Source organism: Martes martes, assembly GCF_963455335.1.
Source record: "Martes martes genome assembly, chromosome: 13".
Taxonomy (NCBI): domain Eukaryota; kingdom Metazoa; phylum Chordata; class Mammalia; order Carnivora; family Mustelidae; genus Martes; species Martes martes.
In genome coordinates, this window is record NC_137901.1 from 26,065,368 (window position 1) to 26,092,241 (window position 26,874).

The 26,874-nt window shown below is 36.4% G+C and overlaps 1 protein-coding gene across 4 annotated transcripts in view; it reads left to right on the forward strand.

Annotated features, from left to right (window-relative positions):
* The window catches only part of SMAD2 (SMAD family member 2), a 77,010-nt gene that overhangs the window by 42,238 nt on the left and 7,898 nt on the right, over positions 1-26,874 (forward strand). For all 4 annotated transcript variants that reach the window (XM_080821255.1, XM_080821254.1, XM_080821256.1 and 1 more), the window contains 6 exons: positions 10,394-10,483; positions 11,542-11,735; positions 12,572-12,706; positions 15,534-15,608; positions 25,145-25,198; positions 26,530-26,742. In XM_080821255.1, the coding sequence (XP_080677381.1) occupies positions 10,394-10,483; positions 11,542-11,735; positions 12,572-12,706; positions 15,534-15,608; positions 25,145-25,198; positions 26,530-26,742 (761 nt within the window). The remainder of the gene's footprint in view (positions 1-10,393; positions 10,484-11,541; positions 11,736-12,571; positions 12,707-15,533; positions 15,609-25,144; positions 25,199-26,529; positions 26,743-26,874) is intronic.

Here is a 26,874-nt window from a genome sequence, read left to right on the forward strand (position 1 = left end):
ATCAGTATAAGCAAGAAGGTTACACAGTTGATAGGGGATAATCTGCCTGTAAGAAATTGTGTTCCCTACGAAGACCTGCAGGACTTGGCACCAGATTCTTACATGGACATGCTTGCTCATCTGTCTGCGTGTTGATGTAGGGACAGCATTGCAGATGATTTATGGTCTGTTACATTCTGTTTCAACATATGTTTGCAATATTCTGTGTTAATTGCATTAGTGAACAGTATCAGGCTTTGATCGGGCAGAATTTATCTGAGACAGGTTCATGTTTTCAACCATTAACATGATATTTTTTAGTACTCAGGAGTTTTTAGAATGTCCTGAAGTCAGATGGTCAAATAAATTGAACTGTGGAGCTTAGTGTTTGGGATAGTGCTGTCATAATATTAATAATAATAATAAAATTCGGTACTTTCTTTGGGATATATTGTTGATTTCACCAAGTTTAGCCTTCTCAGACCTTCTCTGTTATTACTACTTGTAAACAGTTGGATGTTGCACAGGTAGATGCTTTTCACATTTAAGTAATGAACAGACATTTCTTGTGGCTTCCCTTAATAGTGTTTAAATATGGAGAAACATAATTTAGTGAGGCATCTGGGTGGTTCAGTCGGTTAAACGTCTGCCTTTGGCTCGGGTCATGATCTCAGGGTTCTGGGATCGAGTCCCACATGAGGCTCCTTGCTCAAAGGGGAACCCGCTTCTCCCTCTGCTTGCCACTCCCCCTGCTTGTGTACTCTCTCTCTCTGTCTGACAAAAAAATAAATAAAATCTTAAAAAAATATATCAGGCCTGATATCATTTGGCTTTTCTGGTGTGATGTCATCATTTCCACGTTAAGTCAGTCTCTGCACTTAACCCTTGGTGCTGAGGTGTTTATAACAGACCCAAGCCCAGACACCACTGTGATGAAGCAGTAAAGACTGGCACTTACCCAGTGACCCAGGATATGTGGCTATGTAAGTTACTGTTTTCTCACAATAAAAATGTAACTTAAAAAGTTATTGTAGGAGCCAGACAGACCCTTGAAAGTACTATATTTGAGGTGCCCACAGATCCCTAGGTGTTAGTCATAGAAATGCTGGTGTAGTTGGTGTTGAAATAAAAGCTCAGAAAGCTCTTGGCAGAGTAGAAAGCATTGTTTGATAAGAAGTGGATTCAGATCCTGGCCCCTGCACTTGTTAGGTGTATGACCTTGGTAAGATAATTTTATTTTCCCTCTGAGACTGAGTTTTCCTAAATTTAAAATGAAATAATAATACATAGTTTGCAGGTTATTATAAAGGTCCATGATATAAAAAGTACAGTACCTGACATGTAGTAGGTAACACATGAACTTAATTGTTACTACTTATTTCACTGATTCTAAGATGAGCATATATTCACTTTGGGATGCATCTTGTAAATCAGAAGTTTTTTCTTTTATATTAACACAAAATAATGTATTTTAAATAGGTAACATTCTAGATTTATTGGACGAGGGAATGTACACAAGATCTTTTATATAGTTGTTAAAATCAGTGTATTTCTTTTAACATTTTTCCTGCATTTGTTTCCTTTAATATTTTTTAGAAACTCTCCGTACTTGAAATTGTAACTTGCTACTCCTTATTAGCAAACTTGAAAACCTGAGAGATCCATTTTCTGCACTGTTACTTGAAATAGATGTTTTAGTGTGACTAGGAGTATTGTGATCCAGTTTTTATGCTCCAAAAATACTTAGTCATCAGTACCTTGTTGCTAGTCGGTAGGTATACAGACATCTTTGGGAGGTCTGGGTCTTATGGGCAAAATAAAATGTGGTTATAGAAAATCAATGTTTTAGGAAGAAGGGGTGATTAAAACTTCCTGATTCGAGTCCCCTAGATTGCTAGGTCTTAAAAATTTGACCGGTTTGGTAGGCATACCTAAAGAATTAGTAGTTAAGTGAAAAGGTGACTAGGAGGGGACTGTTGACATAAATACAGTGGAAGAAAATGGGTTCCGAAGCCCTGTGGTAGAGAGAGAAGACATTGTGTCAGAAGAGAATGAACAGGAAGGACTGGCACTTTATTGTCTCCTACAGTAATGCCCAAAGTGAGTTGAAATGACGCAGGATGGGAAATAACAGTCTGTACTTCTTATGCTTAGTTATCTAAGGTTAGAAGCCTATCTTTTTATAGAAATGTCAAGATGACTTGACTTGCATTTAATTTGGTGGCAATATTTTCTTTCATTTGTTGAATTTTGGAAAAAGGCAATATATTCACATAGTTTAAAAATTATCTATCTATATATACACATACAGATATGCATGCATACATACAAAGAAAACAAACATAAGTTGAAAAGTCTTCCGTCCCTCCTCCTCCTCACCTAAGATAATAACCTCTGTTCAATGGTGTGTGTGTATGTGTGTATGTTTCCTGACGCATACACATATACATAGATATTTCTGTTTTTTTAAGAGAGTAGTTTACTATATATACTGTGCTCACATTTTTCACTTAATATGATTTTTAGAGATTTTTCCCTATCAGCTCATAGAGAGCTTTATCATATACTAAATTACTATATGAATATTTTTTTGTTGCTGATTTCCATTCTGAGTTTTACTTCTTTGAGTTCTTTTGTTTTTGTTTTCCCTTGGGTTTTGTTGTTGTTGTTGTTGTTGTTGTTAGTTTTTTTAGGTACAGTTTCCAAATGGCAAAGTACCTAAATTGTAAGTGCTCAAATATTATCTTATTAGATGATATTTGACAAATACATTTACAGTGTATCAAGATAATAGAACATTTTCATCATCCAGAACATTCTTTCCTACTCTTTCCCAAAGGTTTTTGAGGCAACCACTGTTTGAATTTTTTTTTGCTTTGAATTTGTTTTTTTCCCCTTCGAGAACTTCACGTGAATGGAATCATTCAGTTCCTAGTCTTTTATGTTCAGCTTCTTTTAGCCAGCTAAGTATTTCTGATAAATACATCTCATCTGTGTTAATTCTTCTTTTTCAAGATTGTTTTGCTATTCAGGATCCTTTGTATTTCTAATAAGCTTGTCAGTTGTTACAAAAATACCTTGCTGAAATCATGATTGCAATGGATTTGGGGGAAAAAAAATAGACCAGATATTATTAGGGAATTAGGGAAGATGGAAATCTTAAGTCGTTTAATCTTTAGATACAGTGTATCTCTTTGTATACTTAGGTTTATTTAATATCTTTCAGCAGTTTTTAGATGTTAGTGTATACAGGCCTTACATATTTTACTTTAAACCTTTTGTCTAAATATTTTGGGTTTTTGACACTATCATAAATGCAGTTTAAAATTTTAATTTTTGAATTGTTTATTGCTAGTATATAGAAATATAATGGATTTTTATAAGTTCTTATAGCCTCTAGCATTGCTAAATTTACTGATGAATTCTAGAAGTTGCTTCAGTGATTTTCTATATAAACAATTATATTATTGTCCAAAAAAGCAGGGCTTTTGTTCCAGCTTTCTTGAGATTATTGCCAATATAATATGTAAATTTAACATGTACAGTGTGATGATTTGATACGCATATACTGCAGAATGATTACCACAGTAAAGTTAGTTAACATCTCCATCTCGTCACATAACCTTTTCTGTGTGGGGAGAGAGAACTTTTTCAGATCTATTCTTTTAACAACTTTCCAGTACATACTATAGTATTGTTAGTTACAGTCACCATGTTATACATTAGATCCCCAGAATTTATTCATCATATAGCTGAAAGTTTGTATCCTTTGACCAGCATATGCCTGTTTTTCCCACCCGCCAGGGTCTGGTAAACAACATTCTACTCTTTCTTTGAGTTTGGCTTTTTTCAAAAAAAGTAATTTCATTTCTTCTCTTACCAGTATTTTGTTTTTTTGCTTTTTCTTGCCATATTAAACTGGCTAGGACCTCCAGTACAATGTTAATAAGAAATCATGTCATTGTTAATTAAGTCATTAAAGTCTTTCTTCTAACATAGTTGTTAAGCAATAAATTTCCCTTTAAGCACTGGTTTAGGTTTAGCACCCCTTCCCTAATTTCTTACACCATAGATTCATTATCATGTAAAGTATTTCCTTATTTATTTTGTGATTTCTTCTTTGACTCATGTGTTATTTAGAAATGTGTTGTTAATTTCCAAATATTTGGGATTTTTTTAAGAAACTTTCAGTCATTGGTTTCTAATTTAATTGTCTTCAGGCAAAAGAACATAATCTGTAAGAATTCAGAGTTTTAAAATTTATTGACCCTTTTTTAATGGCCCCAGTATATGTTCTTTTTTTCTTAATGTTCCCTGTATACTTGAAAAGGATTCTGTTTATGTCAGGTCAAGTGGTTAATAGTATTGTGCAGCTCTTCTGTGATACATGGTTTTGGTTTGGTTTGGTTTGCAGTCTAACTATTCAAAGAGTTAGTGAAGTTTCTGATTATTGATGTGTTCATTTCTTCTTTAGCTCTGTTAGTTTTTGTTTAATGTCTTTTGAAACTGTATTTTTAGATGTATATGGATGGTTAATATTTTCTGATGAATTGACTTTCTTAGGAAATGTCTCTTTATCTCTGGTAATAGTCTTAAAGCCTTATTGTTCCTGGTATTAGGTTTTATTAAGATTATTGCTTACATGAACTGTGTATTTCCATTCTTATATTTTCTGCTAATCAATATATTATACTTGAAGTACATCTTTTTTGTAGATATTTTACATCTTGTATTCATTCTGACAAGTCTCTGCCACTTACTGGAATGTGTGGTATATTTATGTATAATGTTATTATTGATGTGGTTGAACTTACCCTTGTTTTACTCTTTACACTTTATTCTCTTTTCTTTTACCATCTGATTTTTCTTCCTCCCTTTCTTTCCTATCTTTGGGGTTAATTATTTTTTAGTGTTTCACTTTAATTTTCTGTAAGCTTTTTTTTTTTTTTTTTTGCTGTGTCCCTCCTCCTTTTTTTGGGCAGAGGTTATTTTCCAGATGACTCTGAATCCTTAACTTTGCAACAGTGTTGCTGTTTTTAACACATCCTTTTGTTTCTATTGGCTGTTACCATACAAATTGTATCTAAATACTTTTAGAGTTATAATTTTAGCTATAACTGGTCATCTCCTCCTTTTTGTAGAAATTAAGAAAAAGATATTGTCTTTTACATTTACCTGCATACTTAATACTTTCTAGTTCTCTTAATTTTTCTCAGTGACTTTAGAGTTTTCATCTGTTGCTGTTTCTTTTTACCCTGAAGAACTTTTCCTTCAGCATTTCTTTGGGCAAAGTTTGCTACAAATGAATTCTCAGTGTTTGTTTTCCTGGACATGGTTTTGTTTTGACTTCTTACATGAAGGATATTTCTGTTGGATATAGATTTTAGGTTGAGTTTGTTTTGTTTTTTTTTCCCCCCTTCAGCTCTTTAAAGGTGTTCCATTGTCTTCTGGCTTGTACTATTTCTGATGAGAAATTGTTGCTCATGTGTTCATTCCTCTACATATGTGGATTGTTCTACTCTTGCTACAGACATTGATTAAAGTTGGTAAAAACAGGAGTGCCTGGGTGGCTCAGTGGGTTAAAGCCTCTGCTTTCAGCTCAGGTCATGGTCTCAGGGTCCTGGGATCGAGCCCTGCATCGGGCTCTCTGCTCAGCAGGGAACCTGCTTCCTCGTCTCTCTCTCTGCCTGCCTCTCTGACTACTTGTAATCTCTATCAAATAAATAAAATCTTAAAAAAAATAAAATAAAGTTGGTAAAAACAGGCTTTTTTCAGTAATGGTGGTAGAAGAGCTGAGCTCAATTTCAGTTTGCATAGAGGTGACTGGGAGAAGGTGAGGGTGGAGCTGGGGGAATGAGTAGAGGCTTGAGCAGAGTCAGGGAAGTGAAAAATTAGCAAAAAAAAAATAAAGGTGGTGGGGGGTAAGAGGGTTGGTCAGTATCAGTGTGATTGGGCCCTACGTGTCTGCTAAGTGGCATTTCTCCAAGTTAGGCCTCTACCCTCCCTCTGAGGGCTGTCTGGGAGACAGATCTGACCTTTCTGATGACTGATTACATTTCAAAGGAATAGATTTCAGGTTCTTTTTTTTTTTTTTCTTTAAGATTTTATTTATTTATTTAACACAGATAGAGAGGTCATAAGTAGAGCAGCAGGCAGAGATAGAGGGGGAAGCAGGCTCCCTGCTGAGCAGAGAGCCTGATGTGGGGCTCCATCCCAGGACCCTGAGATCATGACCTGAGCCAAAGGCAGAGGCTTAACCCACTGAGCCACCCAGTGGGTTAAATCCAGGCGCCCCTAGATTTCAGGTTCTTGAGAAAGACTCCTGAGCTGTAGGAGACAGAGTACATCTCAAAGAGACTGGAGAAGGATTTACAAGTGCAAGTTTTTAAAAAATTTATTTTTTAAAAATTTATTAAAATTAAATTTATTTTAATTTTTTATTTATTTAAAATTAAAATTATTTTAAAAAATAAATGCTCTAAGAAAAGGAGGTCAGGGGTCTATATTGACAGGTGTTGGCAGGAACAAATGGTAAATTCTTTGGGCCATCTTGACCTCTCCCCCACCCTCCACAGGAACTCAAAAGGGTCTGGATCCTACCGGGGACTTGACCTTAGGCTCCTAGAAGCCATGCTAGAGCTTATTCAAGTCTCTTAGTGCAGGGGTTTAGATGGAGTCCTTTGTGCCAAGAGTTTCACCACTTTGAAGATTTTCTTTTCACCTTTTTTCTTTACTATTTTGACAATGATGTGCCCAAGTTTGATTTTCTTTGTATTTAAACTGCTTGGTATTAACTGAGTTTCTTTGAAGTATGAGTTTAGTTTCAGCTGAGGTTGAAAATGTTTCAGCCATTACTATTTCAAACATTTGTTCTGGTTTGTTCTTGCTTCCTCTCCAACTGCACATTATTGTTATTGAGATTGTTCATTTTGTTATTTAGTCTTTTTCACTTTGTTTCCTCTGCTTAGGTGATTTCTCTTGACTCATCTTCAGATTGACTTTTCTGTCTTCCCCAACCATTAGGTTAACTTTTTAATTTCTGATTTTATAATTTTCAGCTCTAGAATTTACATTTGATTCATTTTTATAGTTTCCATTAATCAGCTGAGATTGCCATCCGTTCATTAAGTCCATGTGCATATTCACAGTAGTTACTTTAAAATTCTTGTCTGTTGGTTCATTTGGGGGAATTGTTTCTACTGGCCATTCTTTCTGTTGACTAGGAGCTAACATTTTCCTATTTCTTGATGTTTAGTAATTTGTGCTTTTGGGATGAGATATTATAGAGACTCTAAATTCTGTTATCTTCCTCTGAAGAGTTGATTTTTGTTCCAGCAGTTAGTTTCGGTTGGCCTCAGACTCCGGTTTGCCTCTGATGTAAGCAACAGCTGGGATTTCAGGACTTTGTTCTTTTAGATTCCTGGGTGCTAGTTTTCAGCAGGCAGTATGTCTCTCCCACATTTGTAGTTGAGAGGTCAGCCAAGGATTTGGACAGAGTTCATACTGGTATTTTGCTATTTAGCCCACTGTGGTTCCTTCTTTACCAGATTTTCCCTCTTTTTCTAGCCGTTCTTGCAGCCCCACATCCATTCTCTGATTGTTTGTGCCTGTCAGTAAAATTGCAGTTCGTTCTCTGCTTAAGGTCTAGATGTCCTGCCTAGCTCACACTGTGCGCTGTGCTTAGATACAAAGCCACCTAAATGCAGCTCATCCAGTAGAGTTGCCCCCTTATAAAGATTGACTTCCTTTTGACTTTTGTCCTTTTGGTCTCTCTCCACTGTTTTCACATGGTTGATTTTATTATATCTTATTCAGAGGCTGTCATTTTTACCTGAAGGAAGGTTTGCTTAATTGAGGCTGCCCTACAGGCAGGACTTCTGTTTTGTTTGTGTCCTCTTGCTTAACTACATACTGTTTCTACTGAGAATTTGTAACGTGTTTCAGAATTTGGTAGGGCCATTCTCTACTCTTCTTTGTTGAAGTTTTCCTGGTCATTCTTACTTATTTTGGTATGTTATATTTGGAGTAATTTTGTCTGAGATTTTACTTTGGCGGAATTGACATCACTATCATATCTTCCTGAATAGGAAGATAGATGCTTTTCTCTTTGGTTACTTTGTCTTTATGTCCTTTAGTAATAATTAAAATGTTCCTTTGTGTAGTTTTGACACATTTATACTTACTTTTATTCCAGGTGCTTTGTGGGTTTTGTTGTAAATTGATTCTTTAAAAAAAGTTTTTCTTATATAAACAAGCAAAAATTTTACTAGCTAGAAGCAAATTTAGTATTTTGAAGTAAACCTTCTAATTAGAGAGCGTTGTTACAGTCAACAGTAGGACTAAGGCTTATCTATGCCCTATGATGGAAGTTGAAATGTGGCTGAGTTGGGGGGGTAGTGTGCAGTGATCTAGGTCAGCCTGCCTCCAAATTGATTGCATGTTCTGAACAACGACTGTTTATTATTTTCTCATTTATTTCAGGGCTTGATTCAAGCCCAGGTTAAGCTCTTTGTGCTCTCTTTTAGATTCTTGTTCTGTGTCTGTGTCAGAAACACTTGGGTGAAATCTTCATTAAACTCTGATAAGAGCAGAATAGCTTCTAATCTAATCTTTTGTTAATCATTTCAAGGATGAAGAGTAAGCTGTATACTTTCCCTTCTGAGGTTTAAATTCAGATTCATAACACTCTAGAATGTAGTTGATTTTATTGTGATTTAAACAACTTGGTGCTCTGTGTTTTCTTCAGTAGGTATTTGATAAATATCTGAAATAAAAGAACCAAGTGGGGCACCTGGGTGGCTCAGTCAGTTAAGCGTCTGCCTTTGGCTCAGGTCATGATCCCAGGACCCTGGGGTCAAGTACCACATCAGGTTCCCTGCTTCTCTCTCCCTGAAGCGGTGGGCCTGCTTCTCCCTCTCCCTCTGCCTGCTGCTCCCCCTGCTCATGCTCTGTCTCTCTCTCTGCTAGATGAATAAATTAAATCTTTAAAAAAAAAAAAAACAACACTGTATGTCATGGGTTTTTTACAGTACATCTTCGGAGAAAAAAGAAAAAGTTTACATTATCCTCTAGTTTCTTGACTTTTTCCAACTTTGGTTGTTTGGGAATTGAAAGACTTCTACAGCTTAAAAAGCAAGAGAATCTGTAAAATACCATAAAAGGGTGCTGGGTAGTGTCTGTAAATGCATTTGTAAAAACCGTCCAGTGTGGCTGCTGTAGCCCCCAGGGCATGGCTTGAAATGTGTCTGTGGTCCGGCAGCTCTGCGGGCTCTGCAGGAGGCCCGGCAGCCCCGCAGCCCCTGCGAGGTGTGTTGCCAGGCCACAGGAAGACAGCGCTTGCCACCAGTGTCCTTTGAAATGTTGTCTCAGCTCATTAGCAGTGTGTACATCACCTTGTATAAGCAGTTAATAAATTATTTGATTTTTATTTCTGAAAATTGTTTTGAAATGGTTCTTCCTCTTTGAAATTTTGGTGATTTTGTAATGTGTGAGACATGGAGTTTGAGTTTGTTTCAGAAATTACCTTTTGACTCTAACTATAAGAAGCACAACTTAGGACCTGAGACCCGTTGACAGGCAGAAGTCCAGACTGCCTTTGAAGCCCTTCTTCCCTTTTCCCATAATGAGAAGTGACTGTGAAATAAAGTCATGGCAGGGAAGCAGGGAGAATTTTCTCTGGGCTGCCCATGTTCTGGAATGAGATGTGGAAGAAAAAGCTTGAGGTCTTCCTGGTCTCTGTCCTGTAGGTGTATCGATTTTTGAAAACTAGACCTAGCTGATTTTTCATATACTCCTATCGTCTTTCAAGAATTTGGTGCTTTCACATAATTTTAGTCCTCACAGCAATTAAAGCTTTTAAGGTGTTAGGCTCTGTTTGAGTGACTTCAGAATGCACTTCCTTCTCCTGTGTAGTATTTGCAAAACTGAATAAAAAAGTTTCTTAAACAAATAATGTGAAAATCTTAACTGCGGGTATGTATCTAACTTAAGTGAAATTTTTCCAGTATCGAAAAGACCAGTTGACATCCATTTTTAGATAAGTTTTTTTAAAAACTAGATTATAAAATGAATCACTCTTAGTAAGGCTAATGGCATAGGTATTAGTCCTTTGTTGTGAGTAGAAGAAATTGGAAAGGGCATTATAGGTATGATTTCATGAAGCTAGAGAGCATTGGTGTTCACATTTTAAAAACATAATCATAACTTACCTGGAGTCACATGTTCCATTTTATTGGCTTCCTTCATATGGAAAATATAGAAACCAGCGCGAAAAGCCCCTGAAAAAGTGAAGCGACATATATATTTTCTGGGTGAAGGAAGTATTCTGTACATTTTCCATGTTTTACATCATGGTATTTTGAATAACCATGCTTCCATGTTCACATCAATTTTTTGTTTTTCAATTTATGCACAGCACTTGCTCTGAAATTTGGGGACTGAGTACACCAAATACGATAGATCAGTGGGATACAACAGGCCTTTACAGCTTCTCTGAACAAACCAGGTGAATATTCTGCCCTCTATGGAATCCTAGCAATCTTGGGGCGGGGGGCTGTTTTGGAAAACCTGTTATGGGTTGCTCAGTATCATTTTGCCTAGGATGTTTCCTTAATGTAAATAAGGCATGGCATTTAAAATACCTGCTTGCCAGTATTAACGATATATTAAATGTGTCAGCTGATGTTTTGATCAATGAAATTTTAGTTTTGAACCTTCTTTAAATTATTGCATCCCCTAAAGAATAGGAACTTTGATACCTATATTCTCATTTGAGTTTGAGATTAGATTATAATCTGTTGTTGGCCTAATTTTCAAGTAGATCTATAACCAGTTTTTGCTAAATTTCTTGCTATCATCTAAATCTCATCTTCTTTATACTAATAAATACATAGTTATTTACCAACCCCCTTATATCACAGTTAACGCTAGGCTAATTCATTTTATGTTCTCTCTATTTTTTTTTTAATCACCTTATTCTCTTTTGGAGCATATTGGTATTTGTCCATTTCATCTCATTGTATTTCATCACCATCTGCATTACTGTGTGAGCTCTAGAACTACACCTCGGTACTCAAAACAGTCACAACTGGGTAATGAGCTACATTAGTTTGAGTAAGTTACTTTACATCATTGTTGGTACTTACCATTTTTCACACTAGTTCCTTTTTTTTGATAATTCAGTCACCTGAATTAATTAATGCTTTAATGCCCTCCAAAGCATCCCTAATTAAGAGTTTGATTTACTCAAGATGGAAGTTGGCAAAAATTTTTCAAGTATACTAGATGGTCCTTTTTTAAAACTCAGTTTCTTCCCAAGTGGTTAGCCACTCACTGACATCGAGTCATTTATGTAGCATATTTATGAGAAACACCTGCTAGTGCCGCTGTTTACTTTTATAGCAGACCCATTAAACAGTACATTTTTCTTCCTTGTACTCACTAAAACTAACTGAATGTCTGTCATTCCTTTCTTTATGCTCTTACTTTATGAATTTAGCCCAATCGACTGTGCCTGTTTTGTTTTTAAAGTTCCCACCTTTCTCTCCCCTTGCTTCTCAACAGGTCTCTGGATGGCCGTCTACAAGTGTCCCATCGGAAAGGACTGCCACACGTGATATATTGCCGATTGTGGCGCTGGCCTGACCTTCACAGTCACCATGAGCTCAAAGCAATCGAAAACTGCGAATATGCTTTTAATCTTAAAAAGGATGAAGTATGTGTAAACCCTTACCACTACCAGAGAGTTGAGACACCAGGTAGAAAAATCGGGGCTTTTTTTCCTTGTTTTAAATTAAATGCTTGAACTTAAGTATATTAGGTACTCCTAGGTAATTGCCCTTGGGAAACTTTGGTGTAAAATTCTGATAAATTACCTCAAATACAGTACATTATTTGCTACTAATTAAAAGGACTTTTTAAATGTTTTAAATAGGGAAAAATAAACCCTTGGAGGGTCAGATATGTCAGTTTCTTGGGAGAGCGTGCTGTTTGACCTCAGAGTTACAGATCTGGGAAATTCTAATCCCCATATTCATAGACTGCTTGGAACTAAACTGATAGACCACTTTACCTGTCTGCTGCCTGAGCTGTGTTCAGTCGTTTCATTCTTTGAGCATCTTTTTGAATCCTTTAGTGGCATGGATTACATCTAAGCAGATTAGTGAAGTTCATAGCAAGACTTTCAGTTTACTTAGCTGTGTACTTGAAACTTTTAGAGCGAATACAGCTGTATTTTTAGAAATGGCCTAAATCTGACTTCACAGATCTTTCTGCACCTTTTCCAATGGGAATTTATGAACTGTTACGGTAATATAGTATTACCAGAATGCCCTTGTTCCTCAAAGTACAGGATAAATTGGAACTTGGAAATTTAGGTTCTGGACTACATGGCAAGTTAAAACCAATCAGATTTGTCTGTTTCTCAGCTAGTATAATGCCAAATTGGTGAACCCTAAATTTTAAAAATTAAGCAGGCTACTCTCTTCTTTTTGTATGAATGTGAAGTTTTTTGAAGAAGGTCTGGTGTGTGCCCCTCCCCCAGCGCCCATCCTTGCTTCCTTGCTGTTAACCTGGATCCCTCTGCCTCTTCCAGTTCTGCCTCCTGTACTGGTGCCGCGGCACACTGAGATCCTAACAGAGCTGCCTCCTCTGGACGATTATACCCACTCCATTCCAGAAAACACTAATTTCCCAGCGGGAATTGAGCCACAGAGTAATTACATCCCAGGTATTTTTGCCTTCCGAATCTCCTAAAAATTGGGATAGATACAAATTTTGTTGCTAAACATTCAAGTATTCGTGAATTGTGGTTTGACTTTTAAAAAAAGGCTTCTGGATTTTGAATAGACAAATCTGCTTTGCGGGTTGATGATTTTGTGACATGTGTACGCCTCGTACTTTAAACTCTTTTGTGGAGAAAAGTTTTACGTTATATTTCATTTTCTTTTGCAGTGGCTTTAATCAAAGTACTGTGAGAAGCAGAAAAGAAAAGATCTTAGTAAGTTTGTCTTAGTTGTTGAAGCTAAGAGAGATACAGAATGTAAGCAAAATAAGTGGTAGAAGAAAAAAGTGTTCCTGTAACAAGTGGCATAATCATTTTCATAAATAGTTTGATAATGTTGGAAAGAAATGTAACATTTCTGTAGGAGATACAATATTTGATTTCTAAGATGTAGCAACACTGCAGTAATGAAAATCATAACTCCTCTAATTTAGTTTTTTCGTCTGGGCGTCAGTAACCTCTGCTGAAAGATAAATGAATTTAACCACATGGTTCTCAAATTACTGTATTATATATGGCTCTAATTACAATATTATGCAATCTGGTAATATTCCCTGATGTGGTTTTAGGTTTCACTATTTTTTTAAAAAGAACAACTAATATTTTCTTACTTTCTTTATTTGTATTTCCCTTTTTTGTTTTTTGGGTTTTTCCCTAGCAGAAACTAAAGATGCAATACTAGGATGAGGATTGAGCTATACATTGGATATTTTAGTGTCTCAGTTTTTTTTTCCTTTTGTAATATTTCTCCACTCCACTCTGACTTGTTTTTTTTTTTTTTCATGCAACAGAAAATATGTAAGGAACTTAGTTTCAAGTACATTTAAACAAGATTTCTTTAATGTGTCTCATGGAAATAATGCTTGTTCATTGAAGACAAATTTAAAAACCTAAGAAAAGCAAGGATTTTTAAAAAATAGCTTATTTTAAAGGTAGAAAGTGTTTCCTGATTGGTTTAATATGCATTTTTTTAAACTATTATTTTATTCCAAAAGAGAGTTTAAGGCTTCTTTTTAAGTTGATCGGAAACAAACTTTTTGAGAAGTTAGGAGAGGAGGGTGCAGAGCAGATGGAGTATGAGGACGAGTGGGGTCAGGACTGAAAGAGGCCCTTGCTTGGGAGAAGACTTAGCTGGAGGTGGTTACGTGTGTATGGTGAAGGGGGTGCATTTTAGTCCTTGATGTGGGAATTTGTATTATTCAACAATACCAGGAAACCGAGGTGTAAGCATACAGTCTTGTAAGACACCTCCCCAATAATTATTTGGAAGGATGTTAATCAAAGTGACTAGTGGCTTTTACTTGTGGAGATGTTTGGGTTTATTTTCCTTTCTTTATTTGTTTAGATTTGGTTTATTTTACAAAGTGGAAAATCAAAAGCTGGTCACACCTATTTGCTTTTCTGGACAATGGGGTTTAACCCGGTGCCAGCCGACAGTGGAAGCTAAGGGCTCACTTTTTGTTCCACTTCAAAAGAAATTTTAGTATTTTCTCCAAAATGCTTAATAGCTTTATTATTTATTATTTTAAGATAATAATGGAGAAAAGTAAAACAGGATAAACTATTTTAAAATGAAGTTCAGCATTTCTTCCCCTTTAAGACATGGGTGGTTAAACTGACAAAATGTAGCCCTGTTTAATTTTGTTAGCTTTAACCTTTAAGATAGTACATACTGACACATACTGATCTTGTTTATGTGTTCTTTGTTATTTGAGTGTAGAAGGTGTTTTATTTTATTCCTTGAATTTCATCATGACAGTCTTGGGGTACTGGTACTAAATGAAGAGTTCTCTGCTTAAGTTCAGACGTGCACTTAGCTTATTGGAGGGGGAGTGTGAAGGGTTCAGTGGATGAGCCCTTTCACCCACATTTCTCCCTTTCCCTTTTGGTAATTACGTAATCTCAAATTGCTTCAAACTGCCCAGCCATGAAAATACTGAACTATTGATAGTCACTTAAATGTACTTTTCTTCCTTGAAATTATAACTGGTAAAATTATATACATGTATTTATTTTATATGAAGCTTACTCAGCTATTCACACGCCTCTTGAATATAAACATTTTGTTCATTAAACATGTTGGAAATGGCACAGTAGAATCTTCTTTTCAGGGAGTATTTTGCTTCAGGTTTGTGCAGTAGTCTGTGTTTGAATTTAAATTTCTGCCTCAAACACTCACAATTTACTGGTTAGAAATCCATGGAGAAATGTACTTTTTAGGTGGAATTTAAGCCTGTCCTGTCCTGAAACGTATTACTGTATTTTGCCCCTTAGAACCTAATGTAAGCCCATATTACCATGTAATCTGAAATCTCATGTGTGTTGTGTGTTCTTTAATCATCTCCTAGATGTACCCATCCATGATGGCCATTAGTTTTTAAAAAAAAAAAAAGGAAGGAAAAGAAAAGTTGGTACTAATGTCTTTATGTCTTTGAAGCATACTGATTCAGAACTGAGGCATCTTGGAAGTTCTATTTTTGGCTCTTGCCCCAGAAAATATACATATGGGAATGAGCCAGATATGTAAATAATAGCTAAGAAAATATGCCTAGAGAGCTTGGTTATATTACAAGTAGGCTTTAAGGATTCACCTGTAGGATTTGGATCAGAACCTGAATCATATGTCCTCAATACCAAATACTATGTTTTATAATAACGTTATATAATTTTTGTATTTATTATTCAGAGTGATTCCTTGGTTATCTTTGGTAGCTAGGAGAAAGATGGTGAGATTTCATTTGTAGCTGTGCTTATTTGTTCTAAACTTTTGTAGAAACGCCACCTCCTGGATATATCAGTGAGGATGGAGAAACAAGCGATCAGCAGTTGAACCAAAGTATGGATACAGGTAAAACTTATTTTTCAAAATTCCTCAGTGATAAGATATACATTTTTTGCCCTGCTTAAAACCCATGAGAATTATTTGTGACTCTTCAGTGTGGGGAAGTTAGGACATACATCACAGAAAGAACTTTCTGTATTGATGTAATTGTATTTGAACCTTCCAAAGGAGGGCCCTGTTGTCAATGAAAAAGTTACACATGCTACTCTGCAGAATAATTGTTAATAATTTTCTCTCATTAGACTAAATGAAAATTTGAGAGCACTCTCGCAGTTTCCTGTTTTAAGTCTTCTGTGCTTCTGTTCAAAGTTTTAGTTACCCAATGAATAAATGTCTTTGTGATAAAAAACCAAAATGAGCCCACTAACAGATTTTCTGAGAAATTTGGGGGATGAGGATCAGATTTTCAGTGTTCCTTTAACTGAATCGTGAGTTCTGAGTGATAGTAGATTGTTCACACAGAATACTTTGTACCTGACCTAATTCAATTAATTTCTCATTTTTAGCTATCTACTCCACAGACACAGTGGAGAAAAAGTTTTAGCATGTAATGAGTATTACACATGTCAAAGCTTTAAAACAGTTGTTCCGTGATAAAATGTATAATCCACCAGAACTAATTAGGTTAGCAGTGAAGTAGCCGCGGTGTCATTGTCATTGTCTGGTTTGCTCTGTTCCACCCTGTCTGTAATCTTAAGGACTGGATACTTGAATGTCACAGCCTGTCAGATTACATTGTCAGCTTTTCTACACAGTTTATACTAAAGGATTCTGTAGTTATGATAATCTGAGTTATTTTTAAATGAATTAACATTGGTGGCAGGGGGTGGACTGGGAACTGGCTTTTGCAATAGTTCTGTTGTTTAAATCTTTCCGTTATTAAAGTCCGGAAAGATAAAGATAAAGAAGCTTCAGTTCTAGCTAATGATACGTGTAACTGTTCAGAGTAGTAGATAACCCAGAAATATGGATAATCTAATGATCACTGGAAATAACATATACCTCTTAATGTAGATGTCTTACTGCAAATGGTATTTGGCTTTCCAAATACACCTTCCTCATACACCCATATATGCCAAAGATCAGTATTCCTGAACCAACCATGTTCCTTTTTGATGGACTACCACCACTGTGACATTTGAAAGTGAATGCCAAGAAAAAGATGCTCGACATCATTAGCACTCAAGGAAATCCAAATCAGAACCACAGTGCCCACCTCACTTGGGGACTTCACACCCACTACAATGTCTGTGATCAGAAAAGGACAGTAGCAAGCGTTGGTGAGGATGTGGACAAGTTGGAGTCTTCATGTGTTGCTGTCAGGAATGCAGAAATGGTTGGGTTGCTTTGGAAAAGTTGGTTGTTCCTTCAAAAGTTAAACAGAGTAACAGTATGACCCAGCAGTTTCACTCCTGGGTTTAGAGCCACGAAAATTGAAAACACGTCCACAAAAAACTTGTACACAAGTGTTCACTGAAGTATTATCCATCCTAGTCCAGAACTGGAAGTGACACAATTGTCCATCAGATGATGAATGGACAAATTAAATGAGGTGTTATTTGTATGTCAAAATATTATTCAACTTTATGAAAAAGCAATGTACTGATACATGGTATGATATAGATGCAGAAGCACTGTATTAAATGAAAGAAGCCGGATGCAGAAGGCCACGAGGGTTCCATTAGTGCTCAGAGCCCAATTTGATCATAGAGCTGACACAGGGGAGGAGCAGTAACTCGGAGGTAATCAGTGGGTATGATAAAGGGTCAGATTTGAGAAGGGAGAATAAATGGACTCAACTAAAAAATGGATTCGGTGTTTGGGGGGGTTGCTTTGAACCTAACCTTGTATTTCTAATTCTGCTACTTTTTCAAAACAGTGCATGTAAAATATTTCTTATAATGATAATGTGCATATTTGATTCATGAGATGCTAAGAGTTGCTTTGACTACCAGTCTTCTCTCTGCTGTCCATTCCTTTCTCGGTGCTACGGCAAGAAAGTTCTAACCGATCTAGGACCCCAATTTAGAACAAAACTGAACTCTCTTTAAACTCTGGTTTTTTAAGAATTGTGGGAATTTTCTAGATACTTCATTGATTTCTAGCTGAATTCTATTATGGTCCAAAATATACTATGCATGATGTCAGTCTTCGGAAATTTACTGAAAGTTATTTTATGCCACTACATGTCTTATTTGTGTTGAGAAGAATTCTGTGTATAATTGAAAAGAATGTTCTGCACTTGCAGAGTTCTCTACGTCATTTAGGGCATGTTTGATGGTGGTGTTTAGATCTTCCTAATCCTCTCATTTTTTTTTCTACTTGTCCTCTCAGTAATGGAGAGCGGTGTTAGTGTCTCCAGCTCTGATTTTGGTCCTGTCAGTTTTTGCTTCATGGGTTTTGAGTCTCTGTCTTCACTGGCGCGCACTTAAAATGATGATGTCCTTCGGGTGAATTGACCCTTGTTATAAAGTGTGTCTCTGTTCATATCACCATAACTTATTTATTTCAGTGGCCGTGTGGTATAGCTTTTATCCATTTACTTGCAGTCTGTCTTTATCTTTATATGTGAAATGTGTTCCTTGTGGACAGCACTGCATGTCTTGGTCAGTCTCTTTTAATTGGAATATTTAGTCTATTTTTATGTAGTGTCTTTGTTGATATCATTGGGTTTGGGTTACCATTTTACTGTTTTCTTTTCTATTTATCCCATCTGATTTTTGTTCCTCTCTTCTTCATTTTCCTGAATTCTCTCAGATTAATCACATATATTTATGTTTGAATCCATTCTGTTTACTCTCTTGACTTTTTAACAGTACCACTTAGCAGTGCTCTCAGTGAGTGTTCTCGTGATTACAACGTATATCCCAATTTTATCACCTTCTTAAGTTGTTAATTTGTAGTATATTACAGCCTTATGTGCAGTGTAAGAATTTTGTAACACTAATTCCATCCACCTGCCTCTGTCTGTGCTGCCTTTGTCATTTGTTTTACGTTACGTGTATGTGTAAACCCCAAAGTACCTCGTTTTTGCTTTAGACTTGGAGGGTTTTGTTTTGTCTTGTTTTAATTTTTAAAGGGTTAAAATTAACTTTTTGTGTTGATCTGCATATTGACCATTTCTGCTTTCTTCCGTTCTTCCAGATGTGTGTCCACTTATTTTGGCACTACTTGTTGAAGAAACGTTTCTTTCTGCATTGATTTACCTTGGCTCCTTTGTGTATAAGCGGGTGTAACTTTTGGGCTGCTGTTAAGCCAGTTGAGGGAGTTCATTTCAGATTATCTGTTTTTTAGCTTTACAGTTTCCATTTGGAAGTCTTTTTGGTAATTCCAGTACCTACTTCATACATAGTCTGCATCTGTTGACTTTTATCTGTTTAATTAAAGGTCGGTTTTTCCTGCTACTTTGCACATCTCATGTTTGTTTTTTAATTGCATGCTGGGTATTATATCTAAAATAATACTAGAGAGTAATATAGATAATATTCTCCCCTGGAAAGCCTTCCCCTTTTCTTTTTCTGGTTGCTAAGTTGAGGAGCTGATCTCTTCCACATGATTAGGAGTTGAGCTGGATGGGTGATGATTCGATGTTTTGTTTTGTTTTGTTTTTTTAAGATTTTATTTATTTATTTGACAGAGATCACAAGCAGGCAGAGAGGTAGGCAAGGGTGCAGGGGGAGCGGGCTCTCTGCAGAGCGAGCAGAGAGCCTGATGCAGGGCTGGATCCCAGGCCCTGAGATCATGACCTGAGCTGAAGGCAGAGGCTTTAACCCACTGAGCCACCCAGGCGCCCCGATTAGATGTTTTAATTAATGTCAGATCACCATAGGCTTGAAGGTGGGGGTAGCCTCCGACCCCAGCAGGTTTTTAGATACGAGTATGACGAGACTGTAGCTCTCTCACTGCTTTCCAGCCTTTCCCAAAATTTCCTGTGCTACCCCATACTCAGCTTAAGATGTGTGGGTTAGAATTGGCTGACCAAGAGGAGGACTATGTCCATGCTTGGGCTTCTCAGATTCCATTTGCCTGCACTTGGCTGTTAAAATGTTAGTTGGTTTTTCCTTTGACAAGCCCAGTCCTGTGTGTCTGTGTCCTGACTTGGCATGCACTGTCAGTGATGAAGATGATCCCCCCTCTCTGCTTCCATAGAAAGACTTCACCCCCACCCCGCAAACTAGCTCACTTAGACTTAAATAGATCTATAGCTTTTTGGTTACCCTAAAGAAAAATAAAATTGTTTTAGTGTTTCCAGTATTTTCTTACGGTTATTTTGGGAGCCAGGGTTTTTCTTAGTCTTCTACGTTCTAATTATAAGGGGAACCCTGTAGAAGTTACTAACAAGAACAAAAGAAAAGCACCTTTATTCTTTTTTTTTTTTTTAAAGATTTTATTTATTTATTTGACAGACAGAGATCACAGGTAGGCAGAGAGGCAGGCAGAGAGAGGAGGAAGCAGGCCCCCCGCTGAGCAGAGAGCCTGATACAGGGCTCGATCCCAGGACCCTGGGACCATGACCTGGGCCGAAGGCAGAGGCTTTAACCCACTGAGCCACCCAGGCGCCCCGCACCTTTACTCTTATACATAGAATTTTTGCTCACTGAAAATTTGAAAATGCATAGCACATAATAAAGAAACATGAGGAAAATGTATATTTTTTTAGCTGGAATTGACATGCTACATATAACATGGCTTTCTTTTTTTCATTTTCTTTTTGCTTTGTCTAATATTTCTACCATTCCATGTCAAAGAAAAGAGAGTATTTTACAGATGAAATTATGCTGCAACGTTTTGAATTCTATACCAAGTAGATATTCATTATAAAAAATTAAAGTTAGATAAAACAAGAAAATATGAGCATTTTGTGTAATTCCCATCCTCTGGCAGTAATTGTACTCTTAATTTTAAAAGGTTCAGTGTTTACAAAAACTAAAAATAAAAATACAACACTGTAGTGGACATAGGAAAAGAGCTAACAAGTGACAGAGGTCTGCATCTAGGATGTGAGATTCTGGATACCCTATTCCTGACTACTGCAGTAGATGTCGTCTGGCTGGTTTCTGGATGTAGGGAGAAATGCATGCTTTTGAGATGCATTGCTTGGTGATTAGGTAGGGCAAAGGTTGGTGGAGTACCCCAGCATGATTCCCAGTTTTCTGAAGGGTCTGTGAAAGTGATTGGTCTGTACTCAGTAAATTAGATTTTTTAAATCTTGCTTTTTAAGCCTTTTTGGTCTAAAAATGAAATAGTGGATAATTTCAGTTTTTCAGGATTTTCTCTGTGATATGAAAACAAAGGAATGAATTTAAGACCCGTAAGTCCTTTTGAAAGAATTATTCTTTTTATTGTTGCACTTGTGTGCTATTAATTTATGGTTGGGTAATTTACTCAAACTTATTAATACATTTTTAGCCATTAATTTTGCTCAAGAAATTCAAATTAATTTTAATACTCCTCAAAAAAATATTAAATACTAAACATGTAATTCATCTCAAGCTAAATGAATTCCATTTGGAGCAAACACTTAAAAGTAAAAAATGAAACTATAATTTTCAGTACATGACAATGAGGAATTCTTAAAATAATCTAAGTGAGAAATATGCAAAGCATAAAACCATCAGAGAAAATATTGGCAAATTTGAATAAATAAAATATAAAATGTTAACTACCACACACCTATTAGAATGGCCAGAACCCAAACACTGGCAGTGCCCAGATGCTTGTGAGGAGGTGGAGCAACAGGAGCTCGCATTCCTTGCTGGTGGGGATGCAGAATGGTACAGCTCCTATGGAAGACTCACTGGCAGCTTCTTACAAAACTAAACATACTCTTACCGTATGAGCCAGCAATCATGCTCCATAGTGTTTCCCCAAAAGAGCTGAAAATGTATGGACACACAGAATCGTGCATATAGACATGTACAGCAGCTTTATTCATAATTGCCAAAACTTGGAAGTACTCAGTAGGTGAGTAGATAAGTAAACAGTGGTACTTTCAGAGAATGGAATATCAGTCAGCACTGAAAAGGAATGAGCTACCAAGTCCTGAAGAGACACAGAGGAAACGTAAATGCATATTGCAAGTGAAAGAAGCCAGTTTCTAAAGGCTACATACTTTATGATTCCAACCATATGACGTTCTGGAAAAGGGAAAACTACAGACACGGTAAAAAGATCTGTGGTATCCAGGGGTCAGAGAGGAGGAAGAGATGGATAGAGAGAGCACAGGGGATTTTTAGGGTAGTGAAACTTTTTTGTAAGATACTACATGGTGAATATGTATTATTGTGTGTTTGCCAAAGCCCATAGAATGTACAACACCAAGAATGAACTGTCACATTAACTATGGGCTTTGGGTGAGAATGACGTGTCAATGTCAGTTCCTTGACAACAACAAATGAATCCTTGCAGGGCTAGGTACTCATTGGAAGGGAGATTGTACGTGTAGGTGTATGTGGCTGTCTGGGAGCTCTTAGTACTTTTTGCTCATTTTGCTGTGAACCTAAAAACTGCTCTAAAAAGTAATGTCTGATTTAAAAAATTAATGTCACCTTGAAAGCTGTATCAAAAGAAACGAAAAACTTGGGGAAATGTTTGCAAATGAATGACCAGTCTAATAGATTTCAAAATTGAAGACCACTTACAAGTTAAGAAGAAAAAGAAAATAAGTCATAGAAAAATGGACAAAAAGTATATGAATATACTATTTACAACAACAACAAAAAATTTTAAAAATGTAATCTCTTTCACCCTATCAGTCAAATAGGCACATGTCAAAAGGTAGTGACACAGGGTGAAGAAACTCTAGCTCATAAATTGTTGGTTGGGACTAAGCATTTTGGGGAGGTACTTTGGCACTTATAAAAACTTAATACACATATCTTTTGATCTAAAGTTTCCTTGTGAAAAACTTATCCTACAACTCTATGCAAACTTGTATACGAAGATATACAAGGATTCTTCTAAATGTTTTAGCTGCCAAGACTACTAGTAACCACTGCCTAAGTACTGAGTGTATTTATTACTTCTTATAACTGGAAATTGCAGACTTTAGTAGCAGCATGAATATATGAGTAACTAATAGGTTAATTTATCAATTAATTTGCCTCTTTGCAAAATTTCTAATAGATTGTTCAACTTCTTAAAACTTTATGTATGATTATAATGAACCATTCTTCTAAATCTGTAATTCTAACTGGTCACTTTGATAAGTGATAAGCATTTAGTAGAGGAATCAATAGTTAAGAGATATGAATAATTGGGCAGTTTCCTCCATTTCTCATAGTAGCTTTGTTTATTTTATATCTGCTTCAGGAAATGGTGAGTTTTAGTTCATTGTTCTAAATATATTTTGACCTTTCTTAGTAGGACTTGTTGTGATTGCCAACAGATTTTTCAAACTGAGGAACAAAAAAAGAGCTTAATTTTCTTATGGGATTTTGTTCTGATTATCACCTGTTCTCTAGTTTTGATTCATCTGTTTATCTGGGGGTGTCACCTGCTATTTTGTGTTGTGGTTGTCACAGTGTGGGGGGTCAGGGGTCCAACCTGTCTTAGCCTACAGCTTGCTATGATATTTGAGGTGTGGGAGCTGTAGGTCATGCTTTTTTATATAACTTTCTGAAAAATGTATAGGAAAAATGATCAGAAAACAAAATGTATTCTGTAATTACATTAATAAACAACATTCACAACATATGTCTTAAAATTTAATTACATGGAATTAACTAAAGTAGTCCCTGAATAATTCCATTTTTTTCGGTCTGCGTTTGTGGTGCTTCTTATTTTATGTATTTCTGCCCCCTTACCTTATTTTCTTGATTAGGTTTAACCTGTTTACCTAAAACTGGAAGAAATGGATAATTTTCTAAGAAAATACAATTTACCAAAACTGACTACAGGAAATAGAGCTATCTTAACAATGAACTTTCATAGAAGAAATAGAGAAATGTCCTAGGGTAAACCCTAGAAAATTATTAACTGCAAATAATTTTGCACAGGAATTCCACCAAACTATTAAAAAATGCTTTATTACAGTGCCATTTAAGCTATCATAGAACATAAAAAAAGACATAAAGCTTCTAGATTATCTTCCTCAGGCAATGTAACATTGCACTTATAGGGTGAATCTGTAGACCAGTATTGTTTGAGATTTTTGTTTTATTTTTTTTTTTTGAAGATGTTGTTTATTTATTTGAGAGAGCATGAGCAGAGGGAGGGGCAGAGGGAGAAGGAGACTCTCTCCTGAGCAGGGAGCCCGATCCAGGTCTCGTTCCCAAGTCCCTGAGATCATGCCCTGAGCCAAAAGCAGACACTTAACCCACTGAGCCACCCAGGTACCCCTGGGTGAGATTATTGATGCAGAAATGCTAAATAAGAAATTTTATCTCTCAAAAAAAAAAATTTATCTCTCATCTCCAAATCCGTGTCCTACTTAATGGTAAAATACTAGAAGTATCTCCTTAAAGTTAGGAGTAAGTCAAGAATATCCAGCTGTCATAACTGTTTTATCCAAGTGTGAGACCCCAAAATGATTGATAAAACACAGGAAAGGTTTTTTTAATTCTGTTTAATCAAAATTATGAAGAGTCATAAGACAGCTGACCAAATATTTATAACCCATAACATAAAAGGACTAATATCCCAGTACATAAAGAGCCTATTAGAAATCAGTGAGAGGAGTGATCCCCGTCATTATAAAAATGTGAGCACGAGAAGAAACTGTTCACACAAAGGCAGTACAGTACAAAGAAGTATAAAACTGCTTGTTCCATGTCATTTATAAGTGAAATACAGATCAAAACTTGTGAAATCATGTTTTCAGTGATCAGTGCTAACCCATGAGCTAACACCATTCATCCTTATAACATCACTTGCTACTGGGACTGTAAACTGGTACAACCCCTATAGATGACAGTTTGGGCAAAATCTATCAAAATCTTGGTTGTATAGCTCTTGGACCTGGCGGTTTCTCTGAGAGAATGATATGATTGAAAGTATGCAAAATGTGCAAGATTACTCATTGCAGTCGTGGTTCATAAAGCAGAAGATTGCAAATAGTATCTACCAATATAGGATCAGTATACAGCATAATATAAGCTTATATGGCTAGTAGAGAGAAGGAGAGAGTAATAAGGACACATCAGCATTCCTCAGTCAGTAAGTAGTATAAAAGCAAAGTTCAGAACTATTACGAGCAAGGTGGGGAGCACAGAACAATATATTTGCTTGTGAGGTTCACAGAGTATTTCTGGAAGAGTACACAAAGAACTGGCAACATTGGGTGCCTTTGGGAAGGAGAACTGGGTGGCTGGAAGCCAGGGCTGTTTATATTCTTTTGTACCTTTTATATACTGAAGCCTTCAAAATTAAATTCCCATATAGCACTTGTGTATTTTGAATTCTTAGGGGGTAAACTTATCTGTATTATCTATGGTCATTAATTACAACCAGATGTATCCTTATTTATTTATTTATTTATTTATTGGTCAAAAATTCCAGAAATACTTGCTTATCTATTATAAGATTGAATCCTTTTGTTTCAGGATCTCCAGCAGAACTATCTCCTACTACTCTTTCCCCCGTTAATCATAGTTTGGGTAAGTTGCAAATACTACCCTCCTGCCCTGACACTGTTTTACACTATGTCAGTAAATTGTATGTTTTCTCTGATAATTATTTTTCATGTATATGAGAAATGGATCTCAACGAATAATGAAATGATTATTTCCATTCGTGCTTTTTAAAAATGTTAATTTGCCTTAATACTGCTAAAACTGTTTTCTTCTGGTACATAATGAACATAAAAACCTAATGAGTCTTTCTATTCATGGAAATTATATCCTTTATGGAAAGTTTAATGACCTATTATGGTTAGATTTAAATGGGTATGTTTATTTTAGGATATATTTTGTGATAGCAGTTATTAATATGAGGTGTATATCCATATATATGTATGTATGTATGTATGTATGTTTACGCATGAACCTATGTCTACGGGGTATGGGGGGTGTGTGTGCATGCGTTGTGTAGTTAAATCTTGGCCTTCAGTTTACCTCGGTATTTCACAATGTCTCTTCAGTTTCTACACATTAGGAATTCAGTCTATAAGATTTTTCTTTTTTTTAAATGATATTCCTTGTGTCTTCTTTTAAAGATTTTATTTATTTGAGAGAGAGAGCATACACAAGCAGTGGGAGGGGCGGAGGGAGTAGGAGACTCCCCTCTGAGAAGGCAGATGCTTAACCGACTGAGCCACCCGGGCGCTCCTCCTTATGTCTTTTAATTAAAATTATAGAAGTTAAATCCATGGGTTCCTAGTTTTCCCATAAAATATGTAAATTCTTTTGAGTCCATATTCTGTTTTTACTTGCATGCTTTTTGTGTTTTATTACTTTCTGTTCCTTGTGTATGCGTGGGTTTCCCTTTTTTGTAACTAGGGTAACTCGTGGAGGATCTCCTGTTAAAATAGACAATGTCAGAAATATGTCGTATTTTGTATCCTGTTGTTATGATAGATTTTTTCTTCTTGTGGCTTTTGACTCCATCCTTGCTCCAGCTTTATTCCACTTTATCCTACCCCAAAATTAGTTTTATTATACAAGTTGATTTACTTTGCCTGCGATGATTTTATATTTGAACATGAACTTGAATAAAACTACCGGTAGAACATGACCCACCATAAAGTCTGAGAAAGATGTTTGAAGATTAGATGACTTCAGGAGATGGGGGAAAATTGAGACACTGAAAATCTGGTATGATCTGATGGAAACTGGAGTTTGTGGTGTAGATGTTAAGTCAGCTTCCTGAGCGGTAGCCAGTGGAAGCCGGCCTAGGGCATGTGCAGATAGCTGCTGATACTCGATCTCTTCTTGGCTTAAACTGTTCACACAACATTTCTTGCTTTTATGGGTTTGGTTTTTTTCCCCAGATTTGCAGCCAGTTACTTATTCAGAACCTGCATTTTGGTGTTCAATAGCCTATTATGAATTAAACCAGAGGGTTGGCGAGACCTTCCATGCATCACAGCCCTCACTCACTGTCGACGGTTTCACAGATCCATCCAATTCAGAGAGATTCTGCCTAGGGTTGCTCTCCAACGTCAACCGAAACGCGACTGTAGAAATGACAAGAAGACATATAGGTACGTGTTTTTCCCTTGTGTGAGGATCCACTGCCATGTACTCATAGTGGGGCCGCCGCGTGGCTTACCATGTCCAGAGCTCGTGTGCAGCCGCTTGCCTTGTCTGGCCACGTCAGACCCGCATGCCCTTGA